The sequence below is a fragment of the Camellia sinensis genome, unplaced genomic scaffold (genome assembly GCF_055761805.1).
Source record: "Camellia sinensis isolate YWXY unplaced genomic scaffold, ASM5576180v1 Unanchor12, whole genome shotgun sequence".
Lineage (NCBI taxonomy): Eukaryota > Viridiplantae > Streptophyta > Magnoliopsida > Ericales > Theaceae > Camellia > Camellia sinensis.
The window spans coordinates 5,950,592-5,971,547 of NW_028128998.1; the positions used below are offsets into that span (position 1 = coordinate 5,950,592).

Sequence of the window (20,956 nt, forward strand, 5' to 3'; positions counted from 1 at the left end):
CTTTGGCAATCATGGATTACTGGCCGGTTACGGTGCTAAACCCATAGGGGCGGGTTTGGGTCGTGACAGTTATATCCCGGAATCTTGATAAATAAACACAGATCAGCATGTGTGAGACAATCAAATTTTGATGGATACAACTAACCAAATCATCGAATCAAAATAGAAATTGCAACTTGATGGCGGCGTTCGTATCGCAGTAACAACACACCAACATAACATGAGCGTCCGTCCCTACAATATGCAAACCAACGTTAACAAATAGTTTTAGATTTTTAGATTACCATAAGTGCAACGCAACACACTGCAGCATACAAATATGTGTCAACACCCCCTTTAACCCCCGTACGTTACGCAAAACCCATCCATGTGTATCACATACACAAAATACTCGCCACTGTGTTGCAAACATATTGAGGGGAAAAATCGTATAAAGTTACACAGGTACATAAAGTAGAACAACCAAAACAACAATGAACGACACCAATGTGTCATCACGACAACGACTTATACGGTCGGAAACCGTAACATATTGAATATAAATGTGCCCAACCCCATACAAATGGGGAACAACGATTTTAATATGAACATTGTATGGCACACAAAAACAATCGAAACAAACAATACATCCACAACAGCAGAACTACTGCCGGCGGAATTTTGAACCACCTTTTGTCCAAAAACACACCAATCACCATAGCACACCGTCACACTAGCCAAAAAAACCCTAACATAATGAAGGAAAACATATTGTACTTCCATATGCACAACCAAACCCACTAAAAACGAGCCGCAAGAAAACAAAGGGTATAAATGACCAGTAAACATTACCAAACAAGGAAAATATGATCAAACAGGAATATATTCTCCCACTGATAGGACCAATCAGAACAACAAACACAATGTTGGGACCAAATGGTACAATCGTTTGTTGGATGGGATTTATTGGTAAATATACCTAAAAGGAGTATATTAAAAACAATTAATATTACATATTTGTCAAATAATAGTTTACTGCATCAATCAAGAGTCAAATCTCAAACACAAAAATAAACCAAGCAAGCATAGAGATAAGATCAATAATTTCAAATCTTAAATCACACTAATGAGCATGCAGTCAAAGAAAACCCTTCTATTGTAGCCCTGAGATTTGGGATTTTTTCAGTGCTAGATATATGTTCAACAAATTCGATCAATTCACAACAATCCAGTCTAGGTTGTCGATTTTGCCGATTCAACCGGTTCTCAATTTTTATCCTAGTCTGAATTTAAAAAATTCTCGAATCAAAACAAAGTCCAGTTCAACAAGTTTTATTGATTTGTAAACATTGTGTGTGTGGTCCCAGTTTACATAACGAACGGTTCGCGTTGCCTGTAACACTTTAATGAAGGCATTTACCGTACGATTAGCAACGCTCCAAAAATAACTGCAAAAAAAGTTCAAATCTCTCCCTAGGGGTGTAATTTTGGCCCGGCTCGGCCCGGCCTATGTTGGGCCTTGCGAGTTCCTGACAAAAAATTGGGCCAGGCCGAGCCGGCCCATGGGCTAGAAAAATAGGCTTAGACCCAAGCCCAGGCCCAGGCCTAGGGGTATTCGGGCTTTGGGTGGGCCTAAATAATTTTTTTTAATTTTTTTGTTTTTTCCACTAAAATTTTATTATTTTCCATTAAAAATAACACTGGACATCAGGCGGACCGGGCTTTTGGGCGGCCCTTGAGCGGGCCAATGGGTCAGGCTTCAAAACGATGGCTCAGGCCCTAATCCAAGGCCTCGAGCTAGACTTGGGCTTGGACCTAAATGAGTCTAAACGGACCGGGCCCACCTCAAACGGCGAGCGGGCTTCGAGTCGCCCGCGGACCAAAATTACACCCCCTCTCTCGGATATTTTATTTTTCAATTTTTTTTTAATCTCTCTCTCTACACATAAAAATTTCAAAAATACTAGAGGCCTCAAAAATTCTACCAAAAATTTTACCAAAATATTTAGAGTACCTAGCATTACTCTAAAAACCCTATTTCACAATTTTTTTTTAATCTCTCTCTCTCCACATAAAAACCCTATTTTTGCGCACACTCTCTCTCTACCGTTCATTTTCTCTCTCTACAATTTTCGTTGCGAGGTCTCTGAAGCTTTCTTCCATGGCGACAAAGGCGGGCGAAGGAACCTCTTACGGCGGCGGCAGCAGCGGCGGCGGAGGAGGGGGCGGGAAGTTCCGGAAAAGGCCATTGCGGAGGCCCCAGACGACGCCGTACGATCGGCCTCAGACCGCTCTCCGAAACCCCAGTACCAACGGCTGGCTCTCGAAGCTCGTCGATCCCGCCTCTAAACTCATCTCCGCGAGCGCTCATCTCTTCTTCTCCTCCGTCCTCCGCAACCGCCTCCCCCCTCCGCCGCCACCACCACCACAACCACCAGGTTCATTCCATTCATATGTATATATTGTCTTTGTTTTTGTTGTTTTTGAAATTCACGCTTTTGGATACGTTTTCCACAATATATATATATTATTTGATTGGGGAACTGTATTTTATTGTAAATAAGTGCAAAGAGATTGTTTCGGTGCTGTAGATCTAGTAGGTAGTTAGAGGTAGTGAACGCTTTTATTTATTTTTTATTTTTTTTGTTGTTGTAACTTGTTTGAATTGGGGCTATTGTTGAGGGTGGTTGAGGATTTAGGGTTTTCTGTGTCGGTGGTGGTATTTTGATTTTAAGGTTTTTTAGGGTTTCTTTGATTGGGTAATTGTCTCTTGAAGCAATGGGAAAAAGGTGTTTGCTTGATTCAGTATACATACTGATAATGTGCGACTATATAGATCAATTCGGAAGTTTATTGAGTCAAAAATATTTCTTTTTTCTTTTGATGTCGTTTCCTATATATTTCTTTTACCAGTAAAATTGGTTTGTTCAATTTGGGTGTTGCTTGGGATTGGATTGACAAATTAGGGTTCTTTATTGAATGTTTTTGTGGTTTGTTTAGTTTGGAAATTATATTTTGAGAACACGACTATTTTGCTTTCTTTCAGGTCAGTGGTTCAATCAAGTTCTATTTTAGTTTTGGCCTGTTATTTTTAACTTTTTACAAGGCAGCATCACTTTCTTTTTTTTTCGGTATATATGTTTCCAATTTTCTGTTGCTGTGATGAGAAATTTGGGTTTATACAACCCTTTCAGTCAGAGCAGGTGTTTCTAGTGTTTTTATGGCTCCTTTTATGTTGAACTGTATTATGCAATGGATATTCATTCTATAATGTTGAAATTGTTGATGTCCTTGATGGCACTAAAAATCCTGTAGGAGCTTATTTTTCCCCTATGAAAAATGAGAAGGTAGGAGTTCAACTGACTATGTTTGCTACATGTTAATGGCTACTTTATCACCAACCCTAGGATTAGGGTTGTGTAAGGAATCCGTAAAATTCGTAATCCGATTCGGTTCAGTCCAATCCGATAGGTTTGGATTGGTTTTTTGAATCCGTGGTTCGCTTTCAGATTTGAAATTTCAAAATCCATAGGCTACGGATTGGTTCCAGATTAAACTCCACAGTTCTGGATTGGAATCGATCCGGACCATCTAGAAATAATCTATATTTATACCATATACAGTGTATCTTTTTTTTTTTGATTTCTGGTATAATGTTATTCATTGTGTTAAGGAAGTAAGACAAAAGGTAGAAGACTTAGTCTGCATGTTACCAATTAAGGTGCATCCATAGAGATTGAAAGTTGGGTTCATTCCTGAAGTAACTTGAGAAAAATAAATATAAATATATTGAAATAAGTTAACCATATACTATGTATATATGTATTTTATATTGACAAAAGCATTCATCACACTAAAATCATCTATTGATGAGCCATCTAGCTCATTCGGCAGCAAACTGATTTATCAGCAATATTAGCTAATTTGGTAGAAAACAAATACATCACCAAAGAATTATGCATAATCTTATCAATTCCTAGCATCAGAATGGCGGTTCAGTTATTACTTAACAGTAACACACAAATAGACCTACACAAAGAATGTTGTTTGCTTTAAATGTTCTATATATATTTTTTTTGTTATTTAATTATGTGAATCCGTGGTCCTAAACCAATCCAATTTGTGTTTAAACGGATTGGTTCGGATTGGTTCCACGATTTGAACGGATTAGATTGGTTCTAATTTTTCAGGAACCGTAGATAACGGATTGATCCTGATTTTCTCCCAATCTGAACCATGCTCACCCCTACATAGGATGCCCCTTTTTCTTAACTAGTCTAGTTTATGGAATGTTAGTAAATCGACTCTTCTTAATCAGGATCGTTAAACACAAAATAACAAACAAAAAAGATAAACGAATCGAAGAAATCACATGCACACAATAACACAAGGATTTATGTGGCTCACCTTAGAATAGGTTTCGTCTACGGCTGCTATTTTCACTATGATTAAAAAATGATTACAAGTTACAACTTTCTACAATACAAGCCTCCTGTTGGACCTAGGGCCTGATGTACAATATTTATCAGGATCCACAACACCCAACATGGAAGTCACTTCATTGGATTTTGAAATGTAGGGTTTTGGGTGTATTATTTGGTTCAATTTATTAGGCTTGTGAAGTTTGAATGATTGAGAGGTTTCCACAAAACTCCCATATTTTGCAATATGCATAAAATGCCCTATTTACTTTGCAAAACACTATTTTACTGTAAAAGATGAATATTAAGAAATACAATTATCTAGCTGTGTTATGGTTTTGTTGGACCTATGTTACTTGGAACGTGGATCATTTCTATATGTGGAATGGGAACGAGATACGCCACATGCTCTAAATTGTGGTACGATAGGGATAAGCTTGTATAATTTACACTGTCAGAATTTAAGGTGTTTTTAATCTGGAGAATCAATTTGGGTTTATGCCCGGCAGGTCAACAATGAAAGCGATTTATCTTTTGAGAAGAGTAATAGAAAAGTATAGAGAAAAAAAGAGAGATATTTATATGGTGTTTATTGACCTTGAGAAAACATATGATAGAGTGCCCTGAGATATAATATGGTGGGTGTTAAAGAAGAAAATGGTGACAAAAGGTTACATTGATGTGATTAGGGACATGTATGAAGGGGTGATGACCATTATTAGATCGTCTACTGGAGAGACAAATGAATTTCCTATCACTGTTGGGTTACACCAAGGAGCTACCTTAAACCCTTATCTTTTTGCTTTAGTTATGGATGAGTTGACGAGAAATATTCAGGATGACGTGTCATGGTATATGTTTTTTGCAAACGATATCGTGCTAGTAGATGAGACTAGAGAAAGAGTTAATACAAAGTTGGAGATTTGGAGAGAAGCGCTTGAATCTAAAGGTTTCTTGATAAGCAGAAATAAGACAGAGTACATAGAGTGTAAATTTAGTAACAATAACAATGAAAGCAGAGGAGAAGTGAAGATTGAGAACCAAGAATTGCCTAAGAGTGAACATTTTCGTTATTTAGTGTCGATTATCACAACAACGGAGGAGATTGATGCGGATGTGGCCCATAGGATTAAGGCGGGATGGTGTAAGTGGAGAAATGCGTCTGGGGTACTGTGTGATAAACGAATACCCACTAGACTAAAAGGTAAGTTCTATAGAATGGCTATTAGACCAGTGATGTTGTATGGGACGGAGTGTTAGGCAACCAAGAAACAATATGTAGATAAAATGAGTGTGGTTGAGATGAGAATGCTAAGGTGGATGTGTGGCAAGACTAGACAAGACAGAATTAGGAATGAGTGTATTCAGGAATGGGTAAGAGTAGCACCGATAGAAGATAAGTTGAGAGAGAATCAATTGAGATAGTCTGGTTACATTCAACGGAGACCAACAGAGGCAGTAGTGAAAAGATGCGATGCTGTAACGGTAGAGGGGAGTATTAGGGGACAAAGTAAGCCTAGATTAATGTTGGCTAACGTTGTAAATAGAGATATAGATTTACTTAATTTGACTAACGAAATGGTCTTTGATAGGGCTGCGTGGAGAAGAAGGATTCATGTAGCTGACCACATTTGATGGGACTTAAGGCTTGGTTTGGTTTGGGCATCCAATAAAATGTAAGGGGGCGTGTGTGTGTGTGTTTTCCCCCCTTCTAATTAATCATATAAAAGCACATTTTTATGAACATTATGTCACATTTTTTTTTATGTTTTATCATGTCAAAATTTCACTCATCTTAGATTTTAGTTCATTATATTTGTTTTACTTCTAAGGAAACCTTTAGGAAATATATTGAAACAAACTTTTGGGATCGCTTTGGATCGCCAAATTGACCGTTTGGAACAGAATGTACCATGGTTTGAAATGTACATTCCAAAATGTAATTTGCTAGGGTATCAATGTTTTTTAGTATTGGAAGAAGAATCTGACGCTTAGGCATATACCTGAGTCCATGCAACATAGTTTCCATTCCACTATCTATTGTTATAATCCCAATGCACTTTATTGTGATAACCTATATTAAATGAACTTGGATACATGTATGGGTCTAGAGGCCGGATCCATAAAATCTGAAATGTAAGGATATGTGGATTATGTAAAAAAAATAAGTGTCATTTTTATTTTTTTATCCTACTTTGTGAAATAAAATGGTATTACATATAACATGCAATCTCAAAAAATGCATTTTACAACAATTGTACATCAATATATCCATATAATGATAGTGTTAAATACAAATATATAAGAAGTAGCCATCGGAAAGTATTGGACACATATTATACACCCTGGACACATATCCCATGCCCTTGTCCGGGTTTCAACATGGGGATTTGATTTATTTTGAAGAATCCATGTAAAATAGATTATAATTTAAGATCTTACTACTTTGATGGTTTGTTGGGATTTTTAACTGCTCTTGTGTAGTTTTAAGTATTATTTTTATGTTTCTGATTATATCTCATATATTATGTGATGTGATCAGAAGCAAACCAGGAATCAAGGGATAGGTTTCAGGAGGCAATTCTCGAGGTAAGTCTGAATGTTTATCTTACGGTGCTAGTGTGTAAGCAATCATTTGTATACAAGTGTGGTGTTGTTTATATGGACTTTATTGAAGATATTCTTCATTTTTATAAAATATAGAACTTTGTTTTGTGTAAACTTATATCCTTTTGTCATTTGGCATCCCACTCACTCACTCTCTCTCTCTCTCTATATATATATATATATGCGAGTCTTGTTTTTAGTTATTCTTATTGCGCCGTCTTACCCCTCCAACGCCTGTGGTCTTGTTTTTCCCTCGAGTACCTGTGGTCTTGTTTTGTGATAATGGTGTGAGAATATTCGGCTTTATGTATATATGGTAGGTTATATATTTTGTATATATTTGGGATTGAGTAGATATTCTTCTTTCCTTTTTCAGTCTTAGGATATATTGTTATATAAACTGAGGTACTCTTGTATTATAAACACAATTGAATATATTCAAAAATCATTCAGAAATCTTACATGATATCAGAGTCGTTTCTGAGCCAAAACCCTAGAAATCAACAACTTCTTCGTTTGTGTTTGTTTGGTTTGACTACATGCTGCGTTCGTGGTTTCCTCTTGTTCGCGACATTCTGCCTCTACCTTGCGAACCATTCACGACTGACTGCCTTTGCTTCGCGATTCATCTGAGTTCGATTCTGCCTCTGCTTCATGCCCTCTGGTTTTCTGGTTTGTGATCAGTCATAGTTATGAAACATCTAGTCATCATCCTCTCAATTCCTTAGGGCTTCGACTCATCTGAGTTTTGATTTCGCCTTCGTCGCAATTGACCTCTTTGGTTCTCTCTTTTGCTTCAGTTTGCGAGGACCATCTCCCTCTTTACCTAGACTTCCATGATCGAAGAGGTGTCAGGCTTTGGTTTGCTCGATTTTGATTTTGATTTCGACTTCGACTTCGACTTCGACTTCGGATTCTGGTCCCGTCTCTCTCAACTTCAGTCTCCTTTTGTCTTTGGTTCTCGATTTGTTCGGTGGTTCTCAGTACTGTTCTCAAACTTTGCTTAGGTATTACATTTAGTCCAAGTTTGGCATGTGCCCAAAAAGCCAAAAAGCCAAAAAGTCAAAAAGTTAAAAAGTTATCACTATTCACCAAAAGTCAAAAAGTACGGCTGCGTAACTCCTAATTCTAATTTTCCCCTACACACTAATTTATACAATTTTTTAATACACATTTTTTCATAAAAAGTCAAAAAGTTAACCCAAACAATCATATTTTTTTCCTCTACTTTTTAGTCCAAAAATTCAAAAAGTGCACTTATTTAGGACATCCCAAACAACCCCTTAACATCCTATTTCTAGTTTATTACACAAAAACTCTCAAAGTTTTCTAGGTATTATACTTTGCCCCATCAGTCATCTTCTTTGTCTCTGGTTCATACCAATGTCAAATGCAAGATTACTAGGCCTAAAAATAGGCCATTGGCTTCAGATGAGTGTGCTTTTTGCCATCAGAAAAGCCATTGGAAGTATCATTGTCTTAAAAAGGGATGTTAGTGTGCTTCACCTGTATCTGCCTCGTCATCTCAGCCATATCTGATCCGGCTCTGCGCCCCTCCTTTGAGTACCGTTTGGCCTCTCGCCGGTTCTACTGCATCTGCTTCGACTCCTGATCCTAACTTGGCTTCCTTGAGTACTTAGATTAGTTACCTTTAGCATACATTGTCTACCTCCCAGCCATCCCCGTCTGCCTCCATTGTTTTTTCTCTTCATTCAGGTTTGCTTGGGTCTTCTTCAAGTATCTCTTCGTCTGTCTGAATTTTTTACTCTAGTATCTCTCATCATATGACTCTCCATCTCTCCTTACTTCAAAATTGTACTCTCCCCTCCCTTTCCTATTACTGTTAATGCTGCTAATGAATCTGGTATATCTGTTGGGTTTGTCTTATCGTCTGCTATTTCTATTCCATCTGTTCTTTATGTTCCTCAATTATCTGTCAGTTTATTATCTATCAGTCAGCTTGATGCTTCTGGTTTTGATGCTATCTTTTCTTCTTCTATCTGTTCTGTGCAGGATCAGATGTCCAAGCAGCAAATTGGGACTGGTTGTAGAGTTGGAGACCTCTATGTGATGGAGAGCCTACATCTGCCTATGACTACTTCTCCGACAACTTTTTTCTCTTTTTATTTAGATTCTTTGTCAAGTCCTTTCTATTTATGACATTTTAGATTAGGGCGTTTGTCTGCTAACCGCTTACGGCCTTTAGCTCAGTCGGTATATTGGGTAAAATTTTTCTTAGTCAACTAACCGAGTGTTGGGGGTGTAAACTTGTCAAAATGATAGCCTTACCTTTTCGTAGAAGTAACTCTATATCTGATACACCGTTTTTTTTAGTTCATACTAATGTCGGGGGTGTCCTCTTGTTCTTACTAAAGGAGGTTCTGCATACTATGTTTCATTTATTGATGACTGCACCTGTTATACTTGGGTTTATCTTATGGTTCATAAGTCTGACTTTAACCAGATATATCGTATTTTTTAGTCTATGGTCACTACACAGTTTGGGTCTACAATTAAATTGTTGCGGTCTGACTTGGACAGAGAATACTTTAAAACTGAATTCTATGAATATTTGGCCAATTTGGTTACCAATCACCGAACTTCCTGTACTGATATACCTGCCCAAAATGGTCAAGCTGAGCGTAAACACTGTCATCTTCTTGAGACAACTAGGTCTCTTCTTTTCTTTGTCTCTGTTCCGGCTCTATTTTGGGATGAGGCAGTTCTTTCCGCTGCTTTTCTTTTCAACAGTATGTCTATCCCCTTTCTTTGTGGATGGTCTCCTTATGAGGTTCTGTTTTTTCAACTTCCTAATTACTCCCTCCTTTATGTGTTTGGGTTTGCTTGTTTAGTCCTTTTACCTTGTAAAGATAGGACCAAACTTAGTGCTTGATTTGTCCTACGTGTCTTTTTGGGTTATAGTCTCACTCAGAAAGATTATCGCTGTTATGACTCTATTTCCCGTCGCCTTTATGTCTCCCGCCATGTTGCCTTTCTCGAATGTCTACCTTACTTTCAGTTTTCTTCTTTCACAACCCTAGTTTTCAAAAAGGATTTGATTCATATTGATCCATTTTCTTTTAAGGTTTCTCCTAATGATTACATCTCTGCTGTTTCCTATGAGCTTATTCCCTCTTCTCCTTGTACCACCCCTCTTAATGAGTCCCTCTCCATTGACCTCCATGAGTCTGTTCCCTCCTCTCCTCTTCCTTTCCTGCCTGCTCCTGTTCCTACTCCTACTCCTACTCCTACTCCTACTCCTACTCTTACTCCTCTTTCTCCTTCTCCTTCTCCTCCTTTGGTGTTAGTCTATTATTGTCGCAAGGCGCTCCCTCCACCAGTTAATCCTCTTGTTTCCGACGACTCTGATCTTGTTAACCGTAAGTATTCCCTTCGCATCCGTAAACAGGTAGTCAAACTTGATTTTGCTAAAACACTTTTTTTTTTCCTTCATACTGTACATTTTTGTCTGCTATTCACTCTTTTTCAGAACCTCAGTCTCACAAGAAGGCCTATCAGGATCCTCATTAGATTCAAGCTATGGAGGATGAGTTGTCTACTTTGTAGAAAACAAGTACTTTGGAGTTGGTTCCTTTGCCTGCTAGTAAGAATCTGGTTGGTTGCAAATGGATCTACGAAGTCAAGACTCATTCTGATGGTTTTCTTGATCGCTACAAGGCTCGCCTGGTTGCCAAGGGTTTTTCACAAGAGTATGATATTGATTATGAGGAGACTTTTGCCCCTATTGTTAAGATGACTACTATTCATACTTTGATATCTGTCGTTGCTGTTTGTCATTGGCCTCTTTATCAGATGGATGTTAAGAATGCTTTTCTTAATGGTTATCTCATTGAGGAGGTTTACAGTCGTCTCCCTGGCCTTCATTATTCTTTTGGACAGGTTTGTCGTCTTCGGCATACTTTGTATGGTCTGAAGCAATCTCTTCGTGCTTGGTATGATTGCTTTTAAATTGTCGTCATGTCACTGAGCTTGGGTTTCATCCTTCAACTTAGGGCACTATTTTGTTTCTCCTTCGCACCTCTGTTGGTTTTGTTGCCTTATTACTTTATGTGGATGATATGATTATTACTGATTCTGATTCTTCTGCTATCTCTGAAGTCAAGCAGCATCTCTTCCGTACTTTTAAAATGAAGGATTTAGGCTCATTGCGGTACTTTCTTGGTATTAAGGTGGCTTATTCTCCCAAGGGTTACTTTTTGTCTTAGGCCAACTATGCTAATGAAGTTATTCACCGTGTTGGTCTTACTGACACTACGATTGCTGATACCCTCATTGAGCTTAATGTGAAACTTAACATTACTGATGGTGTTCCTCTGCCAAACCCTACTTTTATCGAGAGTTTGTGGGTTGCTTAGTCTATCTGACGATTACTCGCCCTGATCTTGCTTATGCTGTTCATGTGGTTAGTCAGTTCATTTTTGCTCCTCGTTCTGCACATTGGGCTGCTTTTGTTTGGATTCTTCGCTATCTCCGGAGTACAATATTTCAGGGTTTACTATTGTCCTCCACTTTCTCTTTGGACTTGGTGGCCTATGCTGATTTTGATTGGGTTGGTGATGTGATTGATTGCAAGTCGACGTATGATTTCTGTATGTTTCTTGGAGATTCCTTGATTTCTTGGAAAAACAAGAAACAATCTGTTGTTACTCGCTCTATTGCCGAAGTTGAGTATCGTGCAATGGCTCATGCTATTGCTGAGATTATTTGACTTCGTTGTCTCTTGTCTGATTTAGGTGTCTCGCAGTCTTCTCCGACCTCTCTTGACTGTGACAACCGCAGTGCTATTCAGATTGAGATTGATTGTCACTTTGTTCGTCAACATCTGCAGTCTGGTTCTATCTTGCTTCCTTTTTTTCTCTTCGGCTTTACAACTTGCGGACTTCTTTACTAAGACTCACACCACTGCTCGGTTTCAATTTCTTCTTGGCAAACTCTCGGTGTTTTCTGCTAACACACCTAGAGTTTGAAGAGGGGTATGAAAATATTCGGCTATATGTATGGTAGTATATATATTTTGTATATATTAGGGATTGAGTAGATATTCTTCTTTCCTTTTTCAATCTTAGGATAGATTGTTATATAAACTGAGGTACTCTTGTATTATAAACACAATTGAACATACAGAAATCATTCAGAAATCTTACAAATGGTGTCATACTATAGCCCTTTATGCTGATATATGTGTATATGTTGTACGATTGTTCTTTGAAGAATGCCCCTGGAGTGCAAGGACCAGTTGTTATTGATGGAGGCAAACCAACTAGTAACTTTGACTGTAGTGGACTTTCCGAACTTGAGCAAATATTAAAGAAAAAGACCTTTACCAGGTATGTGTTTGGCTGGATATTTGTATATTGTCCTTTTGTTTTTGGTTTTTAGTTTTTGGAATACCTATCTGTGGTTTGTCTAAATGTGTGTGCATGCATGCGCCATATCTTTTTTTGCATGCCATGTTGTGTGTGTGAAATGCAACCTCACCTTTTGGTCTTCACGCTTTGTATTGCTGTTTTCCGTGACGTGGATGTTTAGCATTTGGTGTTCTTGTGAGTTTGTACTTAGTTTGGAGACATGCATTCACCAGACCTTGAACATGGTCAAAACTGTTAATTAGTTTGGGATATCAAAAAAAAGCATACTGTGCTATGGTATAATAAAAAAGGGAGATATTAAGCTACTTAATGACTGTGCACACATGTGACCTTCTGTGTTGTTCTACATTACCTGGAATGGGAATGGGAATGAGAATGTGATGCAACATAAAATGTGGTATGATAGGGATAGATTTGTATAGATTACTCTCTAAGAATTTAAGGTATTTCTAGAGTAATTTTTTTTTAAAACAACTAGACATCCAATAAAATTTAAGTCCCCCCCCCCCCCCCCCCCCCCCCCCCCCCCCTTCAAATTAATAATGTATAAACACATTTCTAAGAGCATTGTGATCCATTTTTCTACATGTCATAACTTCATTCACCTTAGATTTTAGTTCATTATATTTGAGTTTTTTTTACTCCTAAGGAAACATTTAGGAATTAAATCGGAAAAACTTTTGGGATCGTTTGGGTTGCTAAATTTACTGTTTTGGAATGGAAGTGTACCATGTTTTGGAATGTGCGTTCCAAAATGTAATTTACTAGGGTATTCATATTCTGGTAATACTGGTGTTGTTTGAATGTTCCTATTGAAGGCAATTGCGCTTGTGCTTGCTGTGTGTGGATGTTGCGACATGTGTATTTGGGTTTGTTTGTTTGTTTGTACTCTTGTCTGTATCCTCATGTGTAAGTTCATGCTGCTCATGCATGTGTAAAACGCATCTTCATTTTTTAGATATATGTTTGTTTTGGCAGGTTCCTGTAAGGTGGGGTGTTTAACTTTTGACATTCCCATGTGAAACATAAATTTATTCCCTTGTGACTTGGTACATATTTATAAACTGATTTTTATGTATTCATGTTGTCGCAAGACTCAAATTCTATGTCATGCAGAATTTTTTCCCTTTATTTCGTCCCCTGTTAAGGTGGGGTGAGGTAAAAACTTGGCAAGTTTTTAGTTTCATGATGAAGTAGGTGACTTATTGCTCATTTGCTCTCAGCAAACTTCATTTATGGGCCATTTCATATCTTGTTTGGATTGATCATGTCCTGATAGTTAATTAACTGTTCATCCTTGATCCTTATTTGAATTGCTTCATATGAATTGGATGGCTGTTAAGATTGCTTCCCCAATTTGGGTCTTAATTGTCTGCATTCCTGTGTGGACTCGTGCTGTATTACTGATGTGAATTATATGGTACAGATCTGAGATTGATCATTTGACAGAACTACTGCATTCAAGAACTGTTGATTTACCTAATTGGGATGAGGACAAAAGGAATGAATCAATTGTTCCACAGCCCGTGTCTGCCTTTGGAGGACAAGATGGATTTGCAAGTAGTTCACTGCAAGAAAATAGGATAGGGAGCCACTTGGAGAGCCATAGATTTCATGGATGCATTTCATCTCCTATTGTCAGTTCACTAACAATCTAACATACTTTAATCCTTTTCTTATTCGTATTTGACATATTTGTGAATGTTTGTTTTTTCCCCCTGGTACTTCTTTTATTTTGAGTATGATAATTAATAGTTTGCTCTATAGCATGGTATTTCACATTCATAGAATGAAATTATTTTCAGGTCCTTGAAGAGGATGTTGCGGCTCCTGCTGAACTTGCAAAAGCTTACATGGGCAGTAGACCTTCAAGAGTGTCACCATCAATGTTAGGTTTGCGTGGCCAAACTTTGAGGGAAGATGCAAGTCTGCAGAATAATGTACCATTTCCTCCAAATTCACCTGTCATGTCACTTGTACCAAAGCCAGTTGTTCGTGTTGCGGTTTCTGGAAATGGTTTTATGACTCCAAGATCCCGAGGGAGGTCTGCAATATATAATATGGCTCGTACACCATATTCCAGGGTTCATCCAACTACTACCCAAAAGGTTTACTTGATGGCCAATATATTTCTGCATATGGAGTTTTCATTTTTTAGGTTTAATGTTTTGTTCCTAGGTTTTAAATTTGATTATATCTTGCTCAATTCCCAGGGTTCCAGTTCCGTATATGATGATTATGGTTTACCATCTGCATCATCATCTTCTCAGTTTACATGGGAGCATGCCAGGCAATATGGTCCTAAACAATTGGTATTTGTCTAGGAGATAATGAACTCCATTACTTTTTTTTAGGATTATCCTTTTATGTTTTTTTTTTCCTTCTCTCTGTCTGTATCTTAATTTTCTTCTTTCTTTCAGGCCCTAAAACGTAGGAGTTCTGTATTACAAGATGATATAGGATCTGTTGGTCCCATACGTAGATTTCGACAGAAAACTAATCTTTCGACTCCAAAATGTTTGAGCTTGCCAGTTTCTGGAAGTCCTTCTAATCGTGGAACTGGAATTGGTCTTGATGCTGCTCGATACCCTATAGCAGCGGCCCAGAAGCTGCCTTCATTGGGTGAATCTAATCATAGATTCTTGAGAACAGTGAGAGAAAATGAGGATACTAGCATGCCTGGTACAAATTATACCTCTGTTCCTTCCAAGTCTACAGAGATGGCTACAAAAATATTGCAGCAGCTTGAAAAGTTGGTTCCAAAGGAGAAATCATCAGAAGGCAAGGTTGCCGCAGGTGAGAGATCAACCAGTAAGTTGACACCGAATATGCTAAGTGTACAGGCTCGTAGAAGCCTGGAGTATGTAGATTCATCAAACATTCTGCAAAATGCAGATGATAGTCATAAGTTGAAGAATATGAGCAACACTTCTTTGCTTGATGCTCATGATGCTGTCTCTCAAAAGCAAGATAAGGTTGAGGAAAATGGCCCAAAACGGGTTATTGTTTCTCGTCACGCATCAACTCCTGCAGTGATCAGCAATGCTACAGTTTCAGTGAAAGAAGCTGTACCCAGTGTCAAAACTGCAGATTCAGTCAGCACACAGTTGTTTACTCAATCTTCTCAAAAGAAATGGGGTTTTCAGATGAGTGCACACGAGGTTGGTGGTGTCTTTTTAGGTCCATTTAGTCTGTTAGTTTTTCGCAGTTGACCTGCTATCTATTCTTTCTTATGATGTCACTTTATCAACTCTGAAACAGTCCTACCACTGATAGTTGCCTTAACCAGGAGGTGGTTTTATGGTTTCACAGAAGGCTATGTTTACTTTCTGGCAGGCAATAATGACTCCTGCTCATCAGAGCTACAACCATATTATTAGCCTCCTAAACCTTATTGATGCTCATTTGTAGATATAGTTTGCATGACTGTCATTCCTTACAGATAAAATTGTCATCTTCAAATTAGATGTGTATTTGGCTCTTATCTCTTTGCATGTTTCATTTTTATTAAGCAACAATATTAAATCTTATGGTTCTCTTGTGAAGGATTTTCTGGAGCTGGATGACGAGATTTTTTCTAATGAAGCTGCATCTACACCGTTGGCTGAGGGGAAGAAAAAATTTGAGACTTCTGTGGTGGAGAGCAAGGCTGTTTCTTCTGAAGCAGTGACGGTGGACAAAACTCCTGCAGTATCTGAATTCAAAACACTTGATGGTCCCATTTTGAAAAAATCAACTGATTTAGGAACTTCTGATGAAACTGTGGTTGGTGAGAAAAACACTAGCTTTACCTTCTCTGTTTCACCTGCTTCTGGCACAAATTTTCAGCCAGTTGTGGCCAGTCCTCAATCTACATCAGCATTTGATAAGATTGCTCCACCTAAGGAACCAAATGCACCTCCTCCTTTATTTAGTTTTAGCTCTAAAAATGTTGCTAAGATTCCATCGCACGCATTTTCTTCCACATCTTCTGTCAGTGAGTCTTCAGGCCTAATATCTTGTTCTCCATTGGAACCGAAGCCAGAAAGTTCAAGCAGGTCAGTATCTTGTTGGTGTTGAAATTGTAGCTATCTTATTCTTTTGTGCTTTTTATTTTATTTAATACCTCTGCCAGTCCCAGCCATGCGCACCTCCTGTGCCTTGCAATGGTCAAGGCGAGGCGACTTCACTAAGGCGCGATTAAAGCACACGACTCGAACAAGGCGCAGTTATGCCCAAGGCGCAGGCCTTGAGGGCTCTTTTTTTTTTTGGTGGTTTTCTTCTTATTTTCATTTATTTTGTTTTCTTTGCTTTTGTTTTCTGCTTTTTTTTTTTCTGCTTTCCGTTTATTTTCTTCTCTGGACTGCTTTGTTTATTAAATATTTATTCTGAATTGCCCCGTTTCTTCTCTAGTTTTATGATTTAGATGGGTACAAGAAAAGACCCTGCATGCAAATATGAACATCAGTTAGTTATTTGCTTATATACTTCATCTTAAATTATATTATTTCATCCTGCCATGATGCACTTTACTTCGATGAAGCCCGTGCCTCGCCTAAAGCCTAAAGCCTCATGAGACCTTGGCGCCTTGGTGCGCTTATCGCTTTTAATAACACTGCCTCTGCCCCCCATATTAATGGGACCTATCCTAAGTAGTGCAATTTAAGGTGATTTTGACAACTATATATATATATTTTTTGGCTGCGCATAAATGGCATTAACAGGATAGGAAAACCCTTAGGTGGTGTTTGTTTTGAAGGATTGGGCCATGGAATTGGACTATCTGTTGTTTGATTCAATTTTTTTGCTCCGGACTAATAGTCCCTCCAAACTATTAGTCCCTCGTATGAGGGATTATTGTATCTTTGGGGGAGGGGGAGATTATTTCCATGGGATTGATATCCCATGGGATTAATATATGATATGTCCATTTTACCCTCATGCTATTACTTAATAAACAATTGGAAAAAGGATAAAATGGTCTTTTGAACATTTATAAATTATTTTTTTAGTGTTGTTAATTTAAAATTATATATTAAATAAAAAAAATATAAATTATAAATTAAATTTAATTAAAAATAATAAATTAAAAATTATGGCCTTATAAATTAATTTTTTTTAGTGTTGTTAAAAAATTAAATTTATATATTAAATAAAATTATTTTTTTAGTGTTGTTAATTTAAAATTATATATTAAATAAAAAATATAAATTATAAATTTAATTTAATTGAAAATAATAAATTAAATATTATGGCCTTATAAATTAAATTTTTTTAGTGTTAAATTATAAATTATAGATTACAAATTTAAAATTATATATTTAATAAAAATTATAAATTACAAGGGTAAAATAGTCTTTTGAACATTTATCCTTATCCAATCCGTCCAACCAAACATTGGATTCATTAAAAATAGTTTAATCCAGACATTTAATCCCATGACTAACAAATATAGGATACAAATCCAGTCTAACCAAATGGTCCGGGGACAATTTATTGTAGGACTAACAGTCCGATGGATTACAATCCCCCCCTATCCAGTCCATCCAAACAAACATGCTCTTAGGATGCTTAAAAACTATGCAGTCAAGATGGCTGGAATTTTAAACTGGAGTATAATTATGCTAAAACAAGATTATAATAATAAATCTCAATCATTGAGGTGGAACTCTATTCATTCATTGTTGCATTATTCTGCTCCTTCCAAACACACTACATGAGATGAAAGGGACCATTTATTTTGTGTTACCTTTTCTTTAATTCTAGTAGACTGCGCATTGAAAAGATTGGTGGTTAGCAAAAGGAGAAATTTTGTTTAACAAGAGCAATTTCAAGTGGGCAGTGGAGGACTATATTGTAACTGACCTTTTGAGAAAGACCGACCTAGTTCCTCTCCTTTTTTTTGTTTACCTCTTCCTTTTTTAGACGTATAAAAAAACATCAAGGGGATGTCTTGCCTGAACGTCTGGCAAACACCCATCTAAAGGTCTCACATGCCCCTACAAAAGGGTAAACGATACAAAGCATCACACAGCCCCCCTTTGAAGGTCAATCATTGAATCATTTTAGGGCTACAAGAATGCAGTTTCATTTGAAGGTGAAATAAAATTACCAGTATTACTTGGCATCAAATGATTTCTTCCGAGTATGATTACTGTCACCCAAGTCAATCAATCAATAAACAATTATGAAGGGGATAGAAAGAAATAGATTTGTTAATCAAACTTTGCTAGTCTTGTTTTCTTTTGTCTTTTCATTTTTAATTGAAATTGATGAGGGTCTTTTTTCTGAAATGTGTTTTTGTGTATGCAGCTTGGCCAATGTTGCTTTTGGTACAACTGAAGTCGTACCAAAAACTCAGGACTCAGATAAAGTTGATAATAACAAAATGCGAAAGTATGGAGATACAATGGGAAAATCAGAAGCTTCTATTTCTTCTGCTCTGTCAACTTCAACCGGCAGCATGTTCTCCTTCGGTAGTCCTGCCAACAGTTCAAGTCTAACTAATGGTTCACTTGAATCAAGCCCTTCTATATTTTCTTCCCCTTCTCCAGCTGTAGCTTCCAGTAATTTTACAAATCAAACTTTCACAAATAGCTTTACCAATGTTGCCTCTTCAATTACTGCTACCATGAGTTCCAATGACACCACCATGGTCACTGCCTCCAATAGCAGTCCGTCCACCTCTGCTGCAGCACCATCATTTCCAGGAACCCCCATTTTCAAATTTGGGTCCACATTTGTAGCTCCTTCAAATTCAGTTCCAACTGCTTCAACCACATCTAATGCAGAAACTACAGATTTGAAGGCCAAAACTGAGAAGGAAACAACATTTGGTGCTCCAACCAGCTCACCTTTTGGGGGCACATCGTTTTCTATGGCAAGCACAGGAAGTAGCATTTTTGGATCCAGTGTATCTGCCAATAATTTCTCTCAGGGTTCTCTTTTCGGAACCAGTAGCGGATCTACAGTCAGCACACAAATGTCTCCTGCTGAAACTGGGGTTGCAGCTGTTACACAGAGCATGCATATTCAGTTTGGTTCATCTAGCTCGTCTCCAAGCTTTGGGACTTCCGGGATTACATCTTTCACATCGGGCAGTTCTGTATTTGGTTCTTCAACCTCCAGCGGTTCTCTGTTTGGTTCTTCAACTCCCTCAAAAGTGTTTGGTTCAAGCACTAGTTTTGGTGTGAGTTCTTCAGCTCCCTCAACTGAGACCAACTCTGTTGGCGCCGGTGGTGCCACTTCGAGCTTGTTTGCATCCAGTTGGCAGCCCCCAAAGTCTTCCATCTTCGGTTCCACATTTAACACCGGATCCCAATCAACTGGGTTCTCCTTTGGTGCATCCTCGGTTTCTGCTGCTCCTACCAACACTGCACCTATGGTGTTTGGGTCCTCTACTGCTGGTGCCTCATCCGGTTCCCTTTTCTCATTCACTTCAAATACTGCTACTGCCACTGCCTCTCCTTCCCAAGCACAGCCCGTGTTTGGTACCTCTGTTCCTGTATTCGCCAGTGTCTCAGGTAACGGTGATCAGATGAGCATGGAGGATAGCATGGCTGAGGACAACCCCATACAGTTGTCCACACCAACAGTTCCAGTTCCGGTATTTGGTCAACAGCCCATCTCAACTCCATCTGGTTTTGTTTTTGATTCAAATGCTCTGCCATCAGCTGGCCCATTTCCTTTTGGTGGACAACAGAATCAAAGCAACCCACAAAACCCATCTCCGTTTCAGGCTTTGGGTAGTCTAGATTTCAGTGCTGGAGGTAGTAGCTTCTCATTGGGTTCTGGTGGTGGCGGTGATAAGTCTAAACGGAAAATTGTGAAAGTCAAACACAAAAGCCGAAGGATGTAAAAACACTAAATGTCAGAGGTAAATTGGTTTCTTGGCAATCCCCATGATTATGTGGGTTAAATGGGAAATTTTCTTTTCTTTTTCTTTGTTTTTAAAATGGTTGGAGAGTTGGCCGTTGGTCACTTTTTACAATTTTTACTTGTTGGAGTTGCAGGCATAAAATGTCACAATTTTGGAAGTGTCTTTAGTGAAAGTTAAAAAAGGATTGTATTTCGTATCATTTAGTAGCGGGTGGTAATAGTATACTTTGATTAGGGTTTGTGGTATGGAAATTGTGGGGTGTCATAGACCTTGCTTTGTGTACTCTTACTTTGTTACTTGTAACATAAAAAAGGAAAGGAAAATTCCTGAGGAAGTGTTTCTGAGGATTTTTCTGACTTTTGCTCTCTCTCTCTCTCTCTCTCTCTCTAAGCGGGAAAATGTGTTATGGTGTGTGCATTGTTTACCTTTGAAGCTCACATTTAAGGGAAATTGTACCATATAATTATTATTACTATCTCCGTCTTAAAATATTAGTCTCTTTAACACAAAAAGTACATTTATAACAATTGATATTTTAAAAAAAATCTACTATCAAAAAGTAATTTTAAAAAATTAATAGTATTAAAAGTGTAATAATTGTTATATTAAAGAGTTAAATTTTTTAAAAAGAATTATCATTTTGAGATGGAAAGAGTATTATTCTTATTTATTTATTTTAAAAGAAGTGCATACTAATACTA

The 20,956-nt window shown here is 37.8% G+C and overlaps 1 protein-coding gene across 5 annotated transcripts; it reads left to right on the forward strand.

The window, feature by feature from the left end:
• Positions 1-2,039: 2,039 nt before the first annotated feature.
• On the forward strand, positions 2,040-20,624 carry LOC114284693 (nuclear pore complex protein NUP1-like). 5 transcript variants are annotated; one of them, XM_082911689.1, is made up of 9 exons: positions 2,040-2,417; positions 6,943-6,989; positions 12,240-12,355; positions 13,824-14,034; positions 14,203-14,505; positions 14,611-14,709; positions 14,818-15,558; positions 15,944-16,434; positions 18,689-20,624. In XM_082911689.1, exons 1-9 carry the CDS (start codon positions 2,141-2,143, stop codon positions 20,232-20,234), a joined length of 3,831 nt encoding a protein of 1,276 aa, XP_082767815.1. In that variant the 5' UTR covers positions 2,040-2,140; the 3' UTR covers positions 20,235-20,624. The 5 variants fall into 5 exon arrangements, with proteins under 5 accessions (XP_082767815.1, XP_082767818.1, XP_082767817.1 ...); XM_082911692.1 differs by lacking the exon at positions 13,824-14,034 and having other exon boundaries at positions 2,064-2,417; XM_082911691.1 differs by lacking the exon at positions 6,943-6,989 and having other exon boundaries at positions 2,085-2,417.
• The last annotated feature ends 332 nt before the right edge of the window (positions 20,625-20,956 follow it).